At 60.1% G+C, this 19,628-nt stretch overlaps 1 protein-coding gene across 1 annotated transcript in view; it reads left to right on the forward strand.

The window, feature by feature from the left end:
* LOC129133823 (venom factor-like) overlaps positions 1-19,628 on the forward strand; it is a 33,772-nt gene that overhangs the window by 9,854 nt on the left and 4,290 nt on the right. Inside the window, exons 12-35 of the mRNA XM_077192342.1 lie at positions 55-267; positions 1,258-1,452; positions 1,975-2,133; positions 3,146-3,275; positions 4,147-4,218; positions 5,216-5,416; positions 7,203-7,317; positions 7,741-7,826; positions 8,445-8,584; positions 8,665-8,877; positions 9,618-9,684; positions 10,062-10,148; positions 10,242-10,445; positions 11,520-11,595; positions 11,678-11,837; positions 12,904-12,999; positions 13,088-13,238; positions 13,866-14,029; positions 14,899-15,057; positions 16,627-16,777; positions 16,893-16,944; positions 17,631-17,718; positions 18,123-18,209; positions 18,858-18,963. Of these exons, the coding sequence (XP_077048457.1) occupies positions 55-267; positions 1,258-1,452; positions 1,975-2,133; positions 3,146-3,275; positions 4,147-4,218; positions 5,216-5,416; positions 7,203-7,317; positions 7,741-7,826; positions 8,445-8,584; positions 8,665-8,877; positions 9,618-9,684; positions 10,062-10,148; positions 10,242-10,445; positions 11,520-11,595; positions 11,678-11,837; positions 12,904-12,999; positions 13,088-13,238; positions 13,866-14,029; positions 14,899-15,057; positions 16,627-16,777; positions 16,893-16,944; positions 17,631-17,718; positions 18,123-18,209; positions 18,858-18,963 (3,172 nt within the window). The remainder of the gene's footprint in view (positions 1-54; positions 268-1,257; positions 1,453-1,974; positions 2,134-3,145; positions 3,276-4,146; positions 4,219-5,215; positions 5,417-7,202; positions 7,318-7,740; positions 7,827-8,444; positions 8,585-8,664; positions 8,878-9,617; positions 9,685-10,061; positions 10,149-10,241; positions 10,446-11,519; positions 11,596-11,677; positions 11,838-12,903; positions 13,000-13,087; positions 13,239-13,865; positions 14,030-14,898; positions 15,058-16,626; positions 16,778-16,892; positions 16,945-17,630; positions 17,719-18,122; positions 18,210-18,857; positions 18,964-19,628) is intronic.

A 19,628-nucleotide genomic window follows, 5' to 3' on the forward strand; every position in this document is an offset into this window, starting at 1 on the left:
GCCCGGCCCGTGTCCCTCCCCGCTGACCGAGTGCCCCCGTGTCCCCCGTGCCAGGTGCGGACGGCGCAGGAGGGGCTGCCCCCGGAGCGCCAGGCCTTGCGGCAGATGACGGCCCAGGCCTATCGCAGCCAGGCCGGCTCGGGCAACTTTCTGCACCTGGCGGTGGCCGCCACCGAGCTCCAGCCTGGGGACAACCTGGCCGTCAACTTCCACCTCAAGACCAGCAACAACAACGTCCGCAACTCCGTCCCGTTCTTCACCTACCTGGTGGGTACCCGCGGTTGATCGGTGGTGCCCCCACCTTGGCCATCTGGACATCCAGGGACCTGGAGGACATTTGGATGAGCCTGGGGGGCCCTTGAGGGACTTGGGAGGTCCTTGAGGGGTTTGGGGGGTCCTTGAGGGGTTTGGGAGGTTCTTGAGGGTTTTGGAAGGTTCTTGAAGGAACTGAGCAGTCCTTGAGGGACCTGGGAGGTCCTTGAAGGGTTTGGAAGGTTCTTGAGTGAACTGAGAGGTCCTTGAGGAGTTTGGGGGGTCCATGAGGGCCCTGGGAGGTTTCACCTACCTGGTGGGTACCCGCAGTTGATTGGTGGTGCCCCCACCTTGACCATCTGGATGTCCAGGGACCTGGAGAACATTTAGATGAGCCTGGGGGGCCCTTGAGGGAACTGAGAGGTTCTTGAGGGGTTTGGGGTTTGGGAGGTCCTTGAGAGGTTTGGGAGGTTCTTGAGGGACCTGGGAGGTTTCACCTACCAGGTGGGTACCCATGGTTGATCGGTGGTGCCTCCACCTTGGTGACCACCTGGACATCCAGGGACCTGGAGGACATTTGGATGAGCTTGGGGGCACCTGCGAGGTCCTTGAGGGGTTTGGGGGATCCATGAGGTGTTTGGAAGGTTCTTGAGGGGTTTGGGAGGTCCTTGATGGAACTGAGAGATCCTTGAGGGGTTTGGGACGTCCTTGAGGGGTCTGGGAGGTTCTTGAGGGTCTGGGAGGTCCTTGAGGGGTTTGGGAAGGTTCTTGATGGAACTGAGAGATCCTTGAGGGGTTTGGGATGTCCTTGAGGGGTCTGGGAGGTCCTTGAGGGGTTTGGGAGGTCCTTGAGGGGACACTGAGAGGTCCTTGAGGGGTTTGGGAAGGTTCTTGATGGAACTGAGAGATCCTTGAGGGGTTTGGGAGGTTCTTGAGGGGTCTGGGAGGTCCTTGAGGGGACACTGAGGGGCGTCCAGGTGGTCACCAAGCCTGGGTTCCTGGCAGATCATGACCAAGGGCCGCATCCTCCGAGCCGGCCGGCAGCGGCACGAGCCCGGCCAGAGCTTGGTGACCATGACCCTGCCGGTGACGCCCGAGCTCATCCCGTCCTTCCGCATCGTGGCCTTCTACTACGTCCTGCCCGGCGAGATCGTGGCCGACTCCGTCTGGGTGGACGTCAAGGACACCTGCATGGGCTCCGTCAGTGTCCCCTGGTGGTCCCAGGGGGGTCCCAGGGGGTCTTGGAGATGTTGGAAGGGCCTTGGTGGTGGTGGAGTGGTCCTTGGGGTGGCCCTGGAGGGACCTGGGAGGTTCTTGAGGGGTTTGGGAGGTTCTTGAAGGAACTGAGAGGTCCTTGAGGTGTTTGGGAGGTCCTTGGGGGGTTTGGGAGGTCCTTGAGGGGTTTGGGAAGTCCTTGAGGGACCTGGATGGCCTTGAGGTCCTTGAAGTGGCCCTTGAGGGGTCTGGGAGGATTTGGAGGTGCTTGGGAGGTTCTTGAGGGATCTGGAAGTTCCTTGAGGGGTTTGGGAGGTTCTTGAGGGAACTGAGAGGTCCTTGAGGCGTTTGGGGGCCCTTGAGGGATCTGGAGAACCGGTGGCCCTGGTGGCCCTGGTGGCCCAGACATGAAGCCCATGTCCAAATGTGGTGTCTCCCGTGGTGGGGGGAGGACAAAAGTGTCTTTTGGGGACATCCTGGGGACGTCACCTCCTGTGTCTGTGGCAGCTGGTGGTGAAGGGGGCGACAGAACGTGACAACCATGTCCAAGAGCCGGGGGCACGGATAGGACTGCGCCTCGAGGGCGACCACAAGGCCTACGTGGGGCTGGTGGCCGTGGACAAGGGGGTCTACGTCCTCAACAAGAACAAGTTCACCCAGGCCAAGGTGGGTGGCCCTGTCCTCCATGTCCCCTGGTGGTGGCCACCATGGTTGTGCCTGATGTCCCCTGGTGGTGGCCACCATGGTTGTGCCTGTCCCCATTGTCCCCTGGTGGTGGCCACCATGGTTGTCTGTGTCCCTGCTGTCCCTGGGTGGTGGCCGTGGACAAGGGGGTCTTTGTCCTCAACAAGAACAAGCTCACCCAGACCAGGGTGGGTGGCCCTGTCCTCGATGTCCCCAAGGGGTGGCCATGGCCATCCCCAGCACCCTTGGGTGGTGGCTGTCACGGCTGTCCCTGTCCCCATCGTCCCCTCCCGGTGGCCATCATGGTTGTCCCTGTCACCCCTGGTGGTGGTGGTGGCTGTCACGGGTGTCCCCCATCCCTGCCATCCCTGCGTGGTGGCCGTGGCCGTCACAGCTGTCCCCATTGTCCCCAGGGTGGGGTGGTGGCCATCACAGCTGTCCCCATCATCCCTGGGTGGTGGTGGCAGTGTCACAGCTGTCCCCATTGTCCCTGGGTGGTGGTGGCAGTGTCACGGCTGTCCCCATTGTCCCTGGATGGTGGTGGCAGTGTCACAGCTGTCCCCATCACCCCTGGGTGGTGGTGGCAGTGTCACAGCTGTCCTGTCACCCTGGGTGGTGGTGGCAGTGTCACAGCTGTCCCCATCATCCCTGGGTGGTGGTGGCAGTGTCACAGCTGTCCTGTCACCCCTGGGTGGTGGCACTGGTCACAGCTGTCCTGTCACCCCTGGGTGGTGGCAGTGTCACGGCTGTCCTGTCACCCCTGGGTGGTGGTGGCAGTGTCACAGCTGTCCTGTCACCCCTGGATGGTGGTGGCAGTGTCACGGCTGTCCTGTCACCCCTGGGTGGTGGCAGTGTCACAGCTGTCCTGTCACCCCTGGGTGGTGGTGGCAGTGTCACAGCTGTCCTGTCACCCCTGGGTGGTGGCAGTGTCACAGCTGTCCTGTCACCCCTGGCTGGTGGTGGCACTGGTCACAGCTGTCCCCTGTGGGCACAGGTTTGGGACACGGTGGAGAAAAGTGACATCGGCTGCACGGCGGGCAGCGGCCGGGACAACGTCGGCGTCTTCGCGGACGCCGGCCTGAGCCTGGCCACCAGCGTCAAGGTCACCACGCCCCAGCGGTCAGGTGGGGACAGCTGTGGTGGCACCGCGGGGACAGGCGGGTGGCACCTCAGGGAGGTGGCATCTTACAGAGGTGGCACCTTGGGGATGGAGCAGGGGACGGGGATGGTGGAGGAGGTGGCACCTTGGGGATGGTGTAGGTGACACCTCGGGGATGGAGGAGGTGACACCTCATGGATGGTGGAGGTGACACTTCAAGGATGTGGCACCTCAGGGATGGTGGAGGAGGTGACACCTCAGGGATGGTGGAGGTGGCACCTTGGGGATGGTGGAGGTGACACCTCAGGGGTGGTGGAGGAGGTGACACCTCAGGGATGAGGGAGGTGACATCTCAGGGATGGGGATGGTGACACCTCAGGGATGGGGATGGTGACATCTCAGGGATGGTGGAGGTGACACTTCAAGCATGTGGCACCTCAGAGACAGGAGAGGTGACACCTCGGGGATGGTGGAGGTGACACTTTGGGGATGGTGGAGGTGACACTTCAAGGATGTGACACCTTGGGGATGGTGGAGGTGACACCTCAGGGTTGGTGGAGGAGGTGGCACCTTGGGGATGGGGATGGTGACATCTCAGGGATGGTGGAGGAGGTGGCACCTTGGGGATGGTGGAGGTGACACCTCAGGGTTGGTGGAGGAGGTGACACCTCAGGGATGGTGGAGGTGACACCTCAGGGATGGTGGAGGTGACACCTCGGGGATGGTGGTGGAGGTGACACCTCAGGGATGGGGATGGTGACATCTCAGGGATGGTGGAGGTGGCACCTCGGGGATGGTGGAGGTGACACCTCGGGGATGGTGGAGGTGACGCTGAGCTTTGGGATGTGACACCTGGGACACCTTGGGGTCCTGACCAGTGTCCCCTCTGTCCCCAGAGCTCCTGTGTCCCCAGCCTGCCAAACGCAAGCGGCGCTCGCTGGCACTCGCCGAGTACAAGGGCACCAAGGGTGGGTGGCACTGGGGTGTCCCTTGTCCCCAGGGGTCACCAGGGTGTCCCTTGTCCCCAAGGTCCCCAGGGTGTCCCTTGTCCCTGAGGCTGCCAAAGTGTCCCAGACCCTGAGGGTCACCAGTGTCCCATGTCCCACAGCAACCCCAGCCCCAAAGGCCACCAGAGTGTCCCATGTCCCAGATGCCACCAGAGGAGCGTCCCTTGTCCCTGAGGGCCACCAGAGTGTCCCATTTCCCTAAGGGCCACCAGAGTGTCCCATGTCCCAAAGAGCCACCGGAATGTCCCACACCCCGAGGTCCCCATTCCCGAGAGCCACCAGAGTGTCCCATGTCCCAAAGAGCCACCGGAATGTCCCACACCCCGAGGTCCCCATTCCCGAGAGCCACCAGAGTGTCCCACACCCTTGAGGGCCACCAGAATGTCCCAGACCCCGAGGTCCCCATGTCCCAAAGAGCCACCAGAGTGTCCCACACCCCGAGGTCCCCATGTTCCTGAGGGCCACCAGAATGTCCCACACCCTGAGGTCCCCATCCCCAAAGGCCACCAGAATGTCCCACACCCCGAGGTCCCCATGTCCTAAAGAGCCACCAGAATGTCCCACACCCCTGATGTCCCCATCCCCAAAGGCCACCAGAATGTCCCACACCCCGAGATCCCCATTCCAGAGACACCAGAGTGTCCCACACCCCTGAGGGCCACCAGAATGTCCCACACCCCAAGGTCCCCATGTCCCTGAGGGGCACCAGAGTGTCCCACACCCCGAGGTCCCCATGTCCCTGAGGGCCACCAGAATGTCCCACACCCCGAAGTCCCCATCCCCAAAGGCCACCAGAGTGTCCCACACCCCGAGGTCCCCATGTCCCAAAGAGCCACCAGAATGTCCCACACCCCGAAGTCCCCATGTCCCAAAGAGCCACCAGAATGTCCCAGACCCCGAGGTCCCCAGTCCCTCGAGCCACCAGGGCCTGTCCCATCCCACTCCTGGTGTCCACCAGCGGCCGAGTACTCGGACAAGCTGGAGAGGAGGTGCTGCGAGGACGGGATGAAGGACAACCCGATGGGACACGGCTGCGAGCAGAGGAGCGAGTACATCCTGGAGGGCGACGCCTGCGTCCGCGCCTTCCTCGACTGCTGCAGATACATCAAGGCCAAGCGGGACCAGCAGAACCTCTCGCCCAGCGCCGGCCTGGCCAGAAGCAAGTGTTGGGTCACGGAGGGTGGGAGAAGGTCGGGGAGCTTGGAGGAACCTCGGGTGGAGGTTGGTGGAGTGTCCTGGGTGGGTTTTGGGTGTTCCTTGGTGGAACTCAGGTGAAGGTGAGCTTGAGCAGAGCTTGGGTGAAGCTTGGGTGTTCCTTGGTGAAGGTCAGGTGGACCTTGGGTTTTCCTTGGGTGTTCCTTGGGTGTTCCTTGGACTTTCCTTGGAGGAAGGTCAGGTGGACCTTGGGTTTTCCTTGAGTGTTCCTTGGTGAAGGTGAGGAGAAGCTTAGGTGTTCTTGAGTGTTCCTTGGATGTTCCTTGGATGTTCTTTGGTGAAGGTCAGGTGAACCTTGGGTGTTCGTTGGGTGTTCGTTGGGTGTTCCTTGGGTGTTCCTTGGATGTTCCTCGGATGTTCTTTGGATGTTCCTCGGATGTTCTTTGGATGTTCCTTGGGTTTTCCTTGAGTGTTCCTTGGTGAAGGTCAGGTGAACCTTGGGTGTTCCTTGGGTGTTCCTTGGATGTTCCTTGGGCGTTCTTTGGAATTTCCCTGGGGGAAGTTCAGGTGCTCCTCAGGTGCAGCTTGGGTGAAGGTTGGGAGGGTCTTGGCTGGGTTTTGGGTGTTCCTTGGTGGAACTCAGGTGAAGGTGAGCTTGAGCAGAGCTTGGGTGAAGGTTGGGTGTTCCTTGGTGAAGGTCAGGTGGATCTTGGGTGTTCCTTGGTGAAGGTCGGGTTTTGGGTGTTCCTTGGTGGATCTCAGGTCAAGGTGAGCTTGAGCAGAGCTTGGGTGTTCCTTGGGTGTTCCTTGGGTGTTCCTTGGTGAAGGTCAGGTGAACCTTGGGTTTTCCTTGAGTGTTCCTTGGTGAAGGTGAGGAGAAGCTTAGGTGTTCTTGAGTGTTCCTTGGATGTTCCTTGAGTGTTCCTTGGATGATCCTTGGGTGTTCCTTGGTGAAGGTCAGGTGGACCTCGGGTGTTCCTTGGGTATTCCTTAGATGTTCTTTGGTGAAGGTCAGGTGAACCTTGGGTGTTCCTTGGGTGTTCCTTGGGTGTTCCTTGGTGGAATTCAGGTGAAGGTGAGCTTGACCAGAGCTTGGGTGAAGGTTGGATGTTCTTTGATGAAGGTCAGGTGAACCTTGGGTGTTCCTTGGGTGTTCTTCGGGTGTTCCTTGGACTTTCCCTGGTGGAAGGTCAGGAGAACCTTGAGTATTCCTTGGGTGTTCCTTGAGTGTTCCTTGAGTGTTCCTTGGGTGTTCCTTGGGTGTTCCTTGAGTGTTCCTTGAGTGTTCCTTGAGTGTTCCTTGGGTGTTCTCTGGATGTTCCTTGGGTGTTCTTCGGGTGTTCCTTGGACTTTCCCTGGTGGAAGGTCAGGAGAACCTTGGGTGTTCCTTGGGTGTTCCTCAGGTGGAGCTTGGGTGAAGGTTGGGAGGGTCTTGGGTGCGTTTGGGGCATTCCCTGGGTGAAGGTCAAGTGGCCCTTGGACAACCCATTGGGCAACGCTTGGGTGGCAGGTGGGTGACCTTGGGCAAGACAAGGGGTGACACTGGGTAGCACTGGGTGACACTGGGTTGAGACTGGGTGGTGCTGGGTGACACTGGGGTGACACTGGGTGGCACTGGGTGACACTGGGTGACACTAGGTGGCACTGGATGATGCTGGGGTGACACTGGGTGGCACTGGGTGACACTGGGTGACACTGGGTGACACTGGGTGGCGCTGGGTGATACCGGCTCCACCCAGGGGTCTCAGCCCTGAGGCCACGTTCGAGGGGTCCGATGCCACCACCCCCAGGCTTTGAGGACGAGGATCCCTTCTTGGAGGAAGATGAAATCACCTCGCGGACCCTCTTCCCCGAGAGCTGGCTGTGGCAGGTGGAGCAGCTGACGGGGGATCCCAACGAGCTGGGGTGAGCCTGGACCTCCTGTGCCACCACCCCCCTGTGCCACCACCCTCCCACCCCACAGCCCAGCCTGGGCACCCTGTCCCCATCCAGCTTGGACATCTCTGGAGAGCAGTTATGGTCACCCCAAAGCCACACAAAGGTCCCTGCTAAACTCCCGGTCCAGCTCAGGGGTTCTTGGTCCACTCAGGGGTCATCTCCAAGCTCCTGGTCCTGGTTGGGGGTCTGTGGGGTGGGGACATCTTTGGGGACCAGGGAGGTCCCGCTGTGGGTTTGGGACATCTTTAGGGACCATGGAAGTCCAGCTGTGGGGCTGGGACATCTTTGGGGACCATGGAAGTCCCGCTGTGGGGCTGGGACATCTTTGGGGACCAGAGAAGTCCCATGGTGACACCCCCTGACCCTCTTGGTCACTCCTGTCCTCTCCAGGATCTCGGCCAAGACGGTGCCCGTGTTCCTGCAGGACTCCATCACCACCTGGGAGATCCTGGCCGTCAGCCTCTCCCCCACCAAAGGTATGGGGCCATGGAGGACAAGGGGGTTCCTGGGGCCAGCAGAACGTCCCCAAACCTCGTGAGGGGTCCCTGAGACCTGAAGGGTCCCCTAAAGCCTGGAGGGGTTCACCAGGATTTGAGGGATCTCCAGAATCTGAGGGGGAGATGCCCCAAAGCCTGGTGGCCATCCTTGGGATTTGAGGGATCTCCATGGAACTTGAGGGATCTCCTAAACTTTGGGATTCAAGGGGTCTCCTAAACCTTGGGAGGACTCTGTGGGTCTTGATGGATCTCCCAAACCTTGTGAGGATCCCACAGTTCTTGATGGATCTCCTAAACCTTGGGAGGATCCCACAGTTCTTGATGGATCTCCTAAACCTTGGGAGGATGCCACAGTTCTTGATGGATCTCCTAAACCTTGAGAGGAATCTGTGGGTCTTGATGGATCTCCCAAACCTTTTGAGGACTCTATGGGTCTTGATGGATCTCCCAAACCTTTTGAGGGCTCTGTGGGTCTTGATGGATCTCCCAAACCTTTTGAGGACTCCCTGGCCTTCCAGGGACCTCTGAAGACCTCGGGGCTGCCTTGGGGGCACGAGGTGTCCCCAGCCCCAAGGCCTCACGTGTCCCCAACCCCAGGGCTGTGCGTGGCCACCCCCTACGAGGTCACGGTGATGAAGCAGTTCTTCATCGACCTCCGCCTGCCCTACTCGGTGGTGAGGAACGAGCAGGTGGAGATCCGCGCCATCCTCTACAACTACATGCCACAAGACATCACGGTCAGCTGGGGACATTTTTTTGGGGACGCCAAAGGTCACCCTGTCCAGACCTCAGGTGTGACCTCCTTGTCACCGTCCAGGTGCGCGTGGAGCTGATCTACAACCCCGACCTGTGCAGCCCCTCCACGGCCAAGCGGCGCTTCCAGCAGGTGCTGCGGGTGAAGGCCGAGTCCTCGCGCGCCGTGCCCTTCGTCATCGTCCCCCTCAAGCTCGGCCAGCTGGACGTCGAGGTCAAGGCGTCCGTCCGTGACCGATACATGGGTGACGGGGTCAAGAAGAAGCTCCGGGTGGTGGTGAGTGGCCAAGAGTGGTGGCATCTACGTTCTTGAGATGCTCCCAGCATGGTGGCATCCATGGTGTTCTCCTTCAGTGTTGGGCGGCCACCATGGGTGGGCCAGGTCCACCGCAGCAGAGGTGGGGGGTGGGTGGTGGCACGTCCAGTCAGCCGTGGTGGCACCAAGGGGTCAGCGTGTGTGGCCAGTTTGGTTTGGTTGCATCATTGATTTGGTGTTTTCAATCAATATCTTCATTGATCACCTGGATGGGGTCAGGCTGACCATGGGACTCGATGCCCTCATTGATTTGGTATTTTTAATCAATATCTTCATTGATGAGATCACCAAAGCCAGGCTGACCATGGGACTCGATGCCTTCATTGATTTGGTGTTTTTAATCAATATCTTCATTGATGATCTGGGTGGGGTCACCAAGGTCAAGCTGACCATGGGACTTGATGCCCTCATTGATTTGATGTTTTCAATCAATATCTTCATTGGTGATCTGGGTGGGGTCACCAAGCTCAGGCTGACCATGGTGGCCACACAATGAAGTTGACCAAGACACAAGAGAGACCTTGGGGTCTCCAGGACCTCAGCGACCTGTGTGACCCGGTGTGGCCTCCTGGGGCTGTCCCCATGTGTCGCTGGGGGTACTGGTTTATACTGGGAGGCCTCTCCCAGTGGTCCAGAGGGGTTGGGACGGGGAGGACCCCAGAGCCAAGCCCACCTTCAGTGCCGGACTCTGCCCTGGACAGCCCGAGGGGATGCGGCTGGAGAAGACGGTGAAGATCGTGGAGCTGGACCCGCAGAAGAAGGGAGTCAGTGAGTGACATCTCTGGGCAGGTCCCACGGTGGCTTAGGGACATCTCTGGGGACTGAGGAGGTCCCACGGTGGCTTTGGGACATCTTTGGGGTCCATGGAAGTCCCACTGTGGGTTTGGGATGTCTTTGGGGACCAGGAAGGTCCCGTGGTGGGTTTGGGACACCTTTGGGGTCCATGGAGGTCCCACTGTGGGTTTGGGACATCTGGAGGGATCAAGGAGGAACCTCCAAGCTCAGGTTTGGGACAGCTTGGAGGACAGGGGACATCCCACCAGAGAACTGGGGCATCTCAAGGGACAAGGGACACCCTGATGTGGGGTGGGGCTGGGTCACCTCAGGGGAGGATTTGGGGTCACCACGGCCACCCCACCCCACAGACGGCGTGCAGGAGGAGCGGGTGAAGTCTGCCGACCTCTCGGACATCGTCCCCAACACCGAGTCGGAGACCAAAGTCAGCATCCAGGGTGAGCACCACGGAGAAGACACGTGGGGACAAGCTGGCTGGGGAGGGGGACAGGTGGGACATCTTGGGCGTGACACGTCCTCTCCTGGCGCAGGCAACCCCGTGTCCATCATCGTGGAGAAGGCCATCGATGGGGCCAAGCTGAAGCACCTGATCGTGACCCCGTCGGGCTGTGGGGAGCAGAACATGATCGGCATGACGCCCACGGTCATCGCCGTCCACTACCTGGACAACACCATGCAGTGGGAGAACTTCGGCATCGACCGCCGGGCCGGCGCCATCGAGCTGATCAAGAAAGGTGGGAACGGCCCCAGAAGGGAGGGGATGTCCTCAAAATGGTGGGAATGGCAACAAAATGGTGGGAATGTCCTCAAAATGGTGGGAATGTCCTCAAAATAGCGGGAACATCCTCAAAATGGTGGGAATGTCCTCAAAATGGTGGAATGCCCTCAAAATGGTGGGAATGGCGCCAAAATGGTGGGAACGGCCCCAAAAGTGGTGGGAACGTCCTCAAATAGTGGGAACGTCCTCAAAATGTGGGATGGCAACAAAAGTGGTGGGAACTGTCCTCAAAACCGTGGGAGCAGCCTCAAAATGGTGGGAATGGTACCAAAATGGTGGGAAAGTCCTCAAAATGGTGGGAACATCCTCAAATTTGTCATTGCATTGACCAATGGTTGGAGAACGTTGTTGGCTTGAAGTCATCACTGGCCATCCCTTGCATTGACCAACGGCTGGAGAACATTGGTGGCCCGCGGCCACCGCTTGCGTTGACCAACAGTTGGAGGCCATTGGTGGCCTGAAGCCCACCCAGGCCACCCCTCATGTTGACCAATGGCTGGAGAACATTGATGGCCTGAGGCCACCCCTTGCATTGACCAATGGCTGGAGGACATTGATGGCCTGAAGCCACCCCTCATGTTGACCAATGGCTGGAGGACATTGGTGGCCTGAAGCCCACCCAAGCCACCCCTCACGTTGGCCAATGGCTGGAGAACATTGATGGCCTGGGGCCACCCCTTGCATTGACCAAAAGTTGGAGGCCATTGGTGGCCTGAAGCCCACCCAGGCCACCCCTCCTGTTGACCAATGGTTGGAGAACATTGGTGGCCTGAAGCCCACCCAGGCCACCCCTCACGTTGACCAACAGCTGGAGAACATTGATGGCCTGAAGCCACCCCTCCTGTTGACCAACAGTTGGAGGACATTGATGGCCTGAAGCCCACCCAGGCCACCCCTCATGTTGACCAATGGCTGGAGAACATTGATGGCCTGAGGCCACCCCTTGCATTGACCAATGGCTGGAGGGCACTGGTGGCCTGAAGCCCACCCAGGCCACCCCTCACGTTGACCAATGGCCATCTCCTCGCAGGTTACACCCAACAGTTGGCCTTCCGCAAGCCCGACAGCTCCTACGCTGCCTTCACCAGCCGCTCCTCCAGCACCTGGTGAGGGACCTGCTGCCACCACCGCCACCACCCAGCCCAGGTGACACGGCCAGGTGTGACCCTCAGGTGTCCCCATGCCCAGGCTGACCGCCTACGTGGTGAAGGTGTTCGCCATGGCCAGGAAGCTGACGGACATCGAGCACAGCGAGATCTGCGGCCCCATGAAGTGGCTCATCCTCAACAAGCAGAAGCCGGACGGGGTCTTCCAGGAGGACGCGCCCGTCATCCATAAGGAGATGGTGGTAGGGGGACACCTCAACCCTGTCACTGCTGGTGGCCGAAGCTTGGGGGACCTCGGGTGGAGGGTGGGAGGGTTTGGGTGAAGGTCTGGTGAACTTTGGGTGTTCCTTGGGCGTTCCTTGGGTGAAGGTCCGGTGTTCCTTGGGTGCTTTTTGGGTATTCCTTGGGTGTTCCTTGGGTGAAGGTCAGGTAAACCTCAGGAATTCATTGAGTGTTCCTTGGTTGAAGTTTGGGTGGTTTTTGGGTGTTCCTTGGACATTCCCTGGGTGAAGGTCAGGTGAACCTCAGGAATTCTTTGAGTGTTCCTGGGTTGAAGTTCAGGTGGGTTTTGGGTGTTCCTTGGGTGCTTTTTGGGCGTTCCTTGGACATTCCTTGGGTGAAGGTCAGGTGAACCTCAGGAACTCTTTGAGTGTTCCTTGATTGAAGTTCGGGTGGGTTTTGGGTGTTCCTTGGGTGGTTTTTGGGTGTTCCTTGGAGTTTCCTGGGGTGAAGGTCAGGTGAAGGTCAAACATTCCTTGGGTGCTTTTTGGGTGTCCCTTGGGTGTCCCGTGGGTGTCCCTTGAGTGTTCCTCATGTGAAGGTAGGTGAAGGTCAGATATCCTTTGGATGTCCCTTGGGTGACATTTGAGTGTCCACTGGGTGTCCCTTGAGTGTCCCTTGGGTGTTCTTTGGGTGTCCCTTGATTGTCCCTTGGGTGTTCCTCACCTGAAGGTCACATGAAGGTCAAATATTCTTTGGGTGTCCCTTGGGCGTCCTTTGGGTGTTCCTTGGATGTTCCTTGGGTGTTCCTCACCTGAAGGTCAGGTGAAGGTCAGGTGAAGGTCAGATATTCTTTGGATCTCTCTTGGGTGTTCCTCACCTGAAGGTCACATGAAGGTCAGAGACCCTTTGGGTGTCCCTTGGGTGAAGTTTGGCTGTCCCTTGGCTGTCCCTTGGCTGTCCCTTGGCTGTCCCTTGGCTGTCCCTCGGACCGGTCAAGGACACATCTTTGGAATGAGCTGCTGGTGGACCACTGAGCTCTTGGAAAACCCCAATCCCGAGGTTTTTTCCCTCTTTTTCGTCCCGCAGGGAGGCTACGCCGGCGCCGAGCCCGAGGTGTCCCTCACCGCCTTCGTGCTCATCGCCCTGCAGGAGGCACGGGACATCTGCAAGGACCACATCAACGTGAGTGACCCCACAGGTGGCATTCCTGAGCTTCCAGACCGTCATGGAAGCCACCTGAGATGCCAAATTCTCCATCCTTGGTTCCCAGAGCTTGGACGACAGCATCAACAAGGCCGCCGGGTTCCTGGCGCGGCGCTACGAGCAGCTGGCCCGGCCCTACACGGTGGCCCTGGCGTCCTACGCGCTGGCCCTGGCCGGGAAGCTCAAGAGCGAGAGGGTCCTCATGAGGTTCTCCAAAGGTGACGTCTCAAGAGGGGTCAAATTGGGGTGAAAGGAGGTGGGTTTGGGTCCTCATGAGGTTCTCCAAAGTAGACACCCCAAGAGGGGTCAAAATTGAGGTGAAAGGAGGTGGATTTGGGTCCTCATGAGGTTCTCTAAAGGTGACACCAAACCTGGGGTGGAAATTGGTCCAGATTGGGGTGAAAGGAGGTGGGTTTGGGTCTTCAGGAGGTTCTCGAAAGGTGAGACCTCAACAGGGGTCAAAATTGAGGTTAAAGGAGGTGGGATTGGGTTCTCATGAGGTTCTCCAAAGGTGACACCAAAACTGGGGTGGAAATTGGTCAAAATTAGGGTGAAATGAGGTGGGTTTGGGTCTTCGGGAGGTTCTCCAAAGGTGACGTTTCAAGAGGGGTCAAACTGGGGTGAAAGGAGATGGGTTTGGGTCCTCATGAGGTTCTCCAGAACTGATCCTCACCCAGGGTTGGAATTTGGGGTCAGGGGAGGTGGTTTTGGGTCCTCCTGAGCTTCTCCAGAAGTGCTTTAGGACCCTCCTGAGATAACGCCTCACCCGGGGCCGTCATTTGAGGCCGGGCTGAGGTGGCCGTGGGGGTCCCTGGTGGCCGAAGGTGTCCCCGGTGTCCCCGCAGGCGGGGCCAGCTGGGAGGAGAGCAACGCCCGCACCTACAACATCGAGGGCACGTCCTACGCGCTGCTGGCCCTGGTGCAGATGGAGAAGGCCCAGCTGGCCGGGCCCGTGGTCCGGTGGCTGGCCCAGCAGAACTACTACGGAGGGGGCTACGGCTCCACCCAGGTGGGACACGGGGCAGCCCCGGCCACCGCGGGGACAGCCCCGGGACCCCCGGCGGCGCTGGGGGTGACAGGGAGGGGCGTGGTCGTTTTGGGGACGTCCTGGGTGGCGCAGGAGCCAAAGGGCGCTCGGAAGAGTTTGGGGAGCTCCAGGTGATGTCACCAAGGCCTGGTGACACTGGTGTCCCCTCAGGCCACCCCGGAGCCCTTGTGGGTTCTCCACCCAGTGTCCCCAAGCCCTGGTGACCCCGGTGTCCCCTCAGGCCTCCATTGTCACCCATGAGCCCTTGTGGGTTCTCCAGCAGTGTCCCCAAGCCCCAGGGACCCTGATGTCCCCTCAGGCCACCATCCTGGTGTTCCAAGTGCTGGCCCAGCACCAGGTGGACACAGAGCTGGTGTCCCCAAGCCCCGGTGACATCAAAGTCCCCTCAGGCCACCCATGAGCCCTTGTGGGTTCTCCACCCAGTGTCCCCAAGCCCTGGTGACCCCAGTGTCCCCTCAGGCCACCCCGAAGACCTTGTGGGTTCTCCACAAGTGTCCTCAAGCCCCAGTGACCCCAAAGTCCCCTCAGGCCACCCAGGAGCCCTTGTGGGTTCTCCATCAGTGTCCCCAAGCCCTGGTGACCCCGGTGTCCCCTCAGGCCACCCCAGAGCCCTTGTGGGTTCTCCATCAGTGTCCCCAAGCCCTGGTGACCCCAATGTCCCCTCAGGCCACCATCCTGGTGTTCCAAGCGCTGGCCCAGCACACACAGGTGGTGTCCCCAAGCCCTGGTGACCCCAATGTCCCCTCAGGCCACCATCCTGGTGTTCCAAGCGCTGGCCCAGCACACACAGGTGGTGTCCCCAAGCCCCGGTGACCCCAATGTCCCCTCAGGCCACCATCCTGGTGTTCCAAGCGCTGGCCCAGTACCAGGTGGCCGCGCAGGCCCAGGAGCAGCTGGAGCTGGACGTGTCGGTGCTGCTGCCGCGCCGCGCCAGCCCCATCAAGTACCGCATCGAGAACCGCAACGCGCTGGTGGCGCGCTCCGCCGAGGTAACGTCCCTGGCACCTGGCACCTGTCCTTGTCCTTGGCACCTGTCCTTGGCACCTGTCCCTGGCACCTGTCCTTGTCACCTGTCCTTGGCACCTGTCCTTGGCACCTGTCCCTGGCACCTGTCCTTGGCACCTGTCCCTGTCCCTGTCCTTGGCACCTGTCCCTGGCACCTGTCCCTGTCCTTGGCACCTGTCCTTGGCACCTGTCCCTGTCCATGTCATCTGTCCTTGTCACCTGTCCTTGGCACTGTCACCTGTCCCTGTCCCTGTCCCTGTCCCTGTCCTTGCCACCTGTCCTTGTCCCTGTCCCTATTACCTGTCCCTGTTACGTGTCCCTCTCCCTGTCCCTGTCCCCTGTCCCCTGGCATTGTCACCTGTCCCTGTCACCCCTGCGTCTCCTCGTTGGACAATCCCCTCCCATCACCATGGCCACCGTTGTCCCTTCCGTGTCCCCTCCTGTCCCCTCTGTGGCCTCTCAAGGTTTGGGATGTCTCAGCCCCTTGTCACCTGTCACTTTGTCACCCTGTCCCCTGGCATTGTCACCTGGCACTGTCACCTCTGGGTCTCCTCGTTGGACGATCCCGTCCCATCACCACGGCCACCGTTGCCTTTGTCCCTTCCCTGTCCCCTCTGTGTGCTCTCAACTCTGTGGACATCCCTGGTTCCTATCCCCTCCCAACATCCCCTGTCCCTCCTGGGGATGTCCCCTGTCCCCTCCCAATGTCCCCAATGTCCCCTGTCCCCTCCCAATGTCCCCTGTCCCTCCTGGGGATGTCCCCTGTCTCATTCCCAATGTCCCCAATGTCCCCTGTCCCCTCCCAATGTCCCCTGTCCCTCCTGGGGACGTCCCCTGTCTCCTTCCCAATGTCCCCTGTCCCCTCCCAATGTCCCCTGTCCCCTCCTGGGGACGTCCCCTGTCTCCTTCTCAATGTCCCCAATGTCCCCTGTGCCCTCCCAGTGTCCCCTGTCGCCTTCCCAATGTCCCCTGTCCCTCCTGGGGACGTCCCCTGTCGCCTTCCCAATGTCCCCTGTCCCTCCTGGGGACATCCCCTGTCTCCTTCCCAATGTCCCCAGTGTCCCCTGTCCCCTCCCAATGTCCCCTGTGCCCTCCCAATGTCCCCAGTGTCCCCTGTGCCCTCCCAATGTCCCCTGTCCTTCCCAACATCCCCTGTCCCTTCCCAACGTCCCCTGTCCCATCCTGATGTCCCCAATGTCCCCTCCCAGTGTCCCCTCCGATGTCCCCACCGTCCCCTGTCCCCTCAGACCAAGCACAACGAGGACCTCACGGTCAAGGCCGAGGGTGTGGGCAAAGGGGACAATGACAGTGGTGACCGTGTACCACGTCCCCAGTGTCCCCAGTGTCCCCTCCCAATGTCCCCTCCTGATGTCCCCAATGTCCCCTGTCCCCTCCCAATATTTCCTCCTGATGTCTCCTGTCCTTTACCAACATCCCCTGTCCCTTCCCAATGTCCCCAATGTCCCTGTCCCTTCCCGATGTCCCCTCCCGATGTCCCCAATGTCCCCTCCCAATGTCCCCTCCGATGTCCCCACCGTCCCCTGTCCCCTCAGACCAAGCACAACGAGGACTTCACGGTCAAGGCCGAGGGCGTGGGCAAGGGGACAATGACAGTGGTGACCGTGTACCACGCCAAGGTCCCCGAGAGGGAGGACAAGTGTGACAAGTTCCACCTGAGCGTGGACGTGGAGGAGGTCAACAAGGGTGGGTCCCCAACTGTCCCCTCCCTGTCCTGGCGGTGTCACCGCCAGCCCCTCCCCGCGTCCCCTCTGTGAGCGCCCCGTGTCACCTTCGATGTCACCTCGGTGTCCCCACCCAGGCAGGGAAGAGGAGGATATCATCAGGACGGTCAAGATCAACATCTGCACCAGGTGGGGACACTGGGGACACTGGGGACAGTGGGGACAGTGGGGACAGGGAGAAGGGGAGGAAGGGACATCGGGGACAGGGAGGAAAATGGGGACAGTGGGGACAGTGGGGACAGTGGGGACAGTGGGGACAGGGAGAAGGGGAGGAAGGGACACTGGGGACAAGGAGGAAAATGGGGACATTGGGGACATCAGGGACAGGGTGAGGACATTGGGGACATTGGGGACAGGGACAGCCGAGAAAGTATGGGGACACTGGGGACACTGGGGACACTGGGGACACTGGGGACAGAGAGGGGATGTTGGGGACAGGGACATCGGGGAGAGGATGGGGACATTGGGAACACTGGGGACATTGAGGACATTGGGGACCATGGGACAGGGACATCAGGGAAAGGATGGGGACACTGGGGACACTGGGGACACTGGGGACACTGGGGACATTGGGGACCATGGGACAGGGACATCAGGGAAAGGATGGGGACACTGGGGACACTGGGGACACTGGGGACACTGGGGACATGGTGGGGAATGGGATGGAGGGACACAGGGGACACTGGGGACAGCGGGGACAGGGATGGTGACACTGGGGACAAAAAGCACTCACCTTGTGCCATGGGGGCGTTGGGGACATCGGGAGGGACAGGGGGGTGGGGACAGGCGGGGTGGCCTCAGCTGTGTCCCCACAGGTACCTGGACACCGTGGATGCCACCATGTCCATCCTGGACGTGTCCATGCTCACGGGATTCACACCGGACGTGCAGGACCTCAGGAGGGTCAGTGAGGGGACACGGGGACACCACAGGGGACATGGGGACACCATAGGGGGACATGGGGACACTGGGGGAACATGGGGACACCACAGGGGGACATGGGGACACCACAGGGGGACATGGGGACACTGTGGGGACATGGGGACACCACAGGGACACGGGGACACTGTGGGGATATGGGGACACCACAGGGGGACATGGGGACACTGCGGGCACATGGGGACAAAGACAAGGGACCCCAAGTCTTTGTGCCATCATGTGCCACCATGTCCCCTTGTTGCCACACGTGTGTCCTTGTGTCCCCACGTCCTTGCTGTCCCCATGTGTCCCCACGGTCCTGGTGTCACACTGTCCCCAGTGTCACGCTGTCCCCAATGTCCCCAATGTCACCGTGTCCCTGTCCCCAGCTGTCCGAGGGCGTGGACAGGTACATCTCCAAGTTCGAGCTGGACCAGGACAAAGAGCGGAGCAACGTCGTCATTTACCTGGACAAGGTGGGGACACTGGGGACACTGGGGACACGGGGGTGGGGATGGGACTGGGATGGTGACAGGGACAAAGTGGGACAATGACAAGGTGGGACAGGGATAGGACGGATGGGGACACAGGGGTGGGGACATGATGGGACAGGAACGGGGACAGGGATGGGGACAGGGATGGGGACAGGATGGGACAGGGACATGATGGGACAGGGACAGGGACAAGGGGGGACAGGGATGGGGACAAGGGCAGGGACAGGGATGGGATGGCACAGGGGTCAGGATGGAGTTGGGGACGGGCAGGGACAGGAGGGGGACAGGGCTGGGGACAGGGACAGGGCTGGGGACAGGGGTGGTGACAGCAACAGTGTCAAGGTGGTGACAAGGGCAGGGATGGGTGGGGACAGCACGGGGACATGGCTGGGGACAGGACCGGGTGCGCTGGGGAGGTGGCTCGCAGCCTGTCTGAGTGCCACCCCCCTGTCCCTGTCCCTGTCCCCTGTCCCCTGCCTGTGTCCCCGTCCCCATCCCTGTCCCTGTCCCCTGCCTGTGTCCCCTGTCCCTGTTCTCATCCCCATGGCTGTCCCTGTCCCCATCAATGTCCCCTGTCCCTGTCCCCTGTCCCTGTCTCCATCCCTGTCCCTGTCCCCACGCTGTCCCCAGGTGTCACACAGGGCCCAGGAGTGTTTCGCCTTCAAGGCCCACCAGAGGTTCCAGGTGGGGCTGATCCAGCCCGCGGCCGTCAGCGTCTACAGCTACTACAGCATCGGTGTGTGACTGTCATTGTCACTGTCACTGTCACTGTCACTGTCACTGTCCCTGTCACTGTCACTGTCACTGTCTACAGCTACTACAGCATCGGTGTGTGACTGTCACTGTCATTGTCACTGTCCCTGTCACTGTCACTGTCACTGTCCCTGTCACTGTCACTGTCTACAGCTACTACAGCATCGGTGTGTGACTGTCACTGTCATTGTCACTGTCCCTGTCACTGTCACTGTCACTGTCCCTGTCACTGTCACTGTCTACAGCTACTACAGCATCGGTGTGTGACTGTCATTGTCATTGTCACTGTCACTGTCACTGTCATTGTCACTGTCTACAGCTACTACAGCATTGGTGTGTGACTGTCACTGTCACTGTCCCTGTCACTGTCACTGTCTACAGCTACTACAGCATCGGTGTGTGACTGTCACTGTCACTGTCATTGTCACTGTCACTGTCCCTGTCCCTGTCCCTGTCACTGTCACTGTCACTGTCTACAGCTACTACAGCATCGGTGTGTGACTGTCCCTGTCACTGTCACTGTCACTGTCCCTGTCCCTGTCACTGTCACTGTCTACAGCTACTACAGCATCGGTGTGTGACTGTCCCTGTCACTGTCCCTGTCACTGTCACTGTCCCTGTCACTGTCACTGTCCCTGTCTACAGCTA

The sequence above is a fragment of the Agelaius phoeniceus genome, chromosome 32 (genome assembly GCF_051311805.1).
Source record: "Agelaius phoeniceus isolate bAgePho1 chromosome 32, bAgePho1.hap1, whole genome shotgun sequence".
Classification (NCBI taxonomy): Eukaryota; Metazoa; Chordata; class Aves; order Passeriformes; family Icteridae; genus Agelaius; species Agelaius phoeniceus.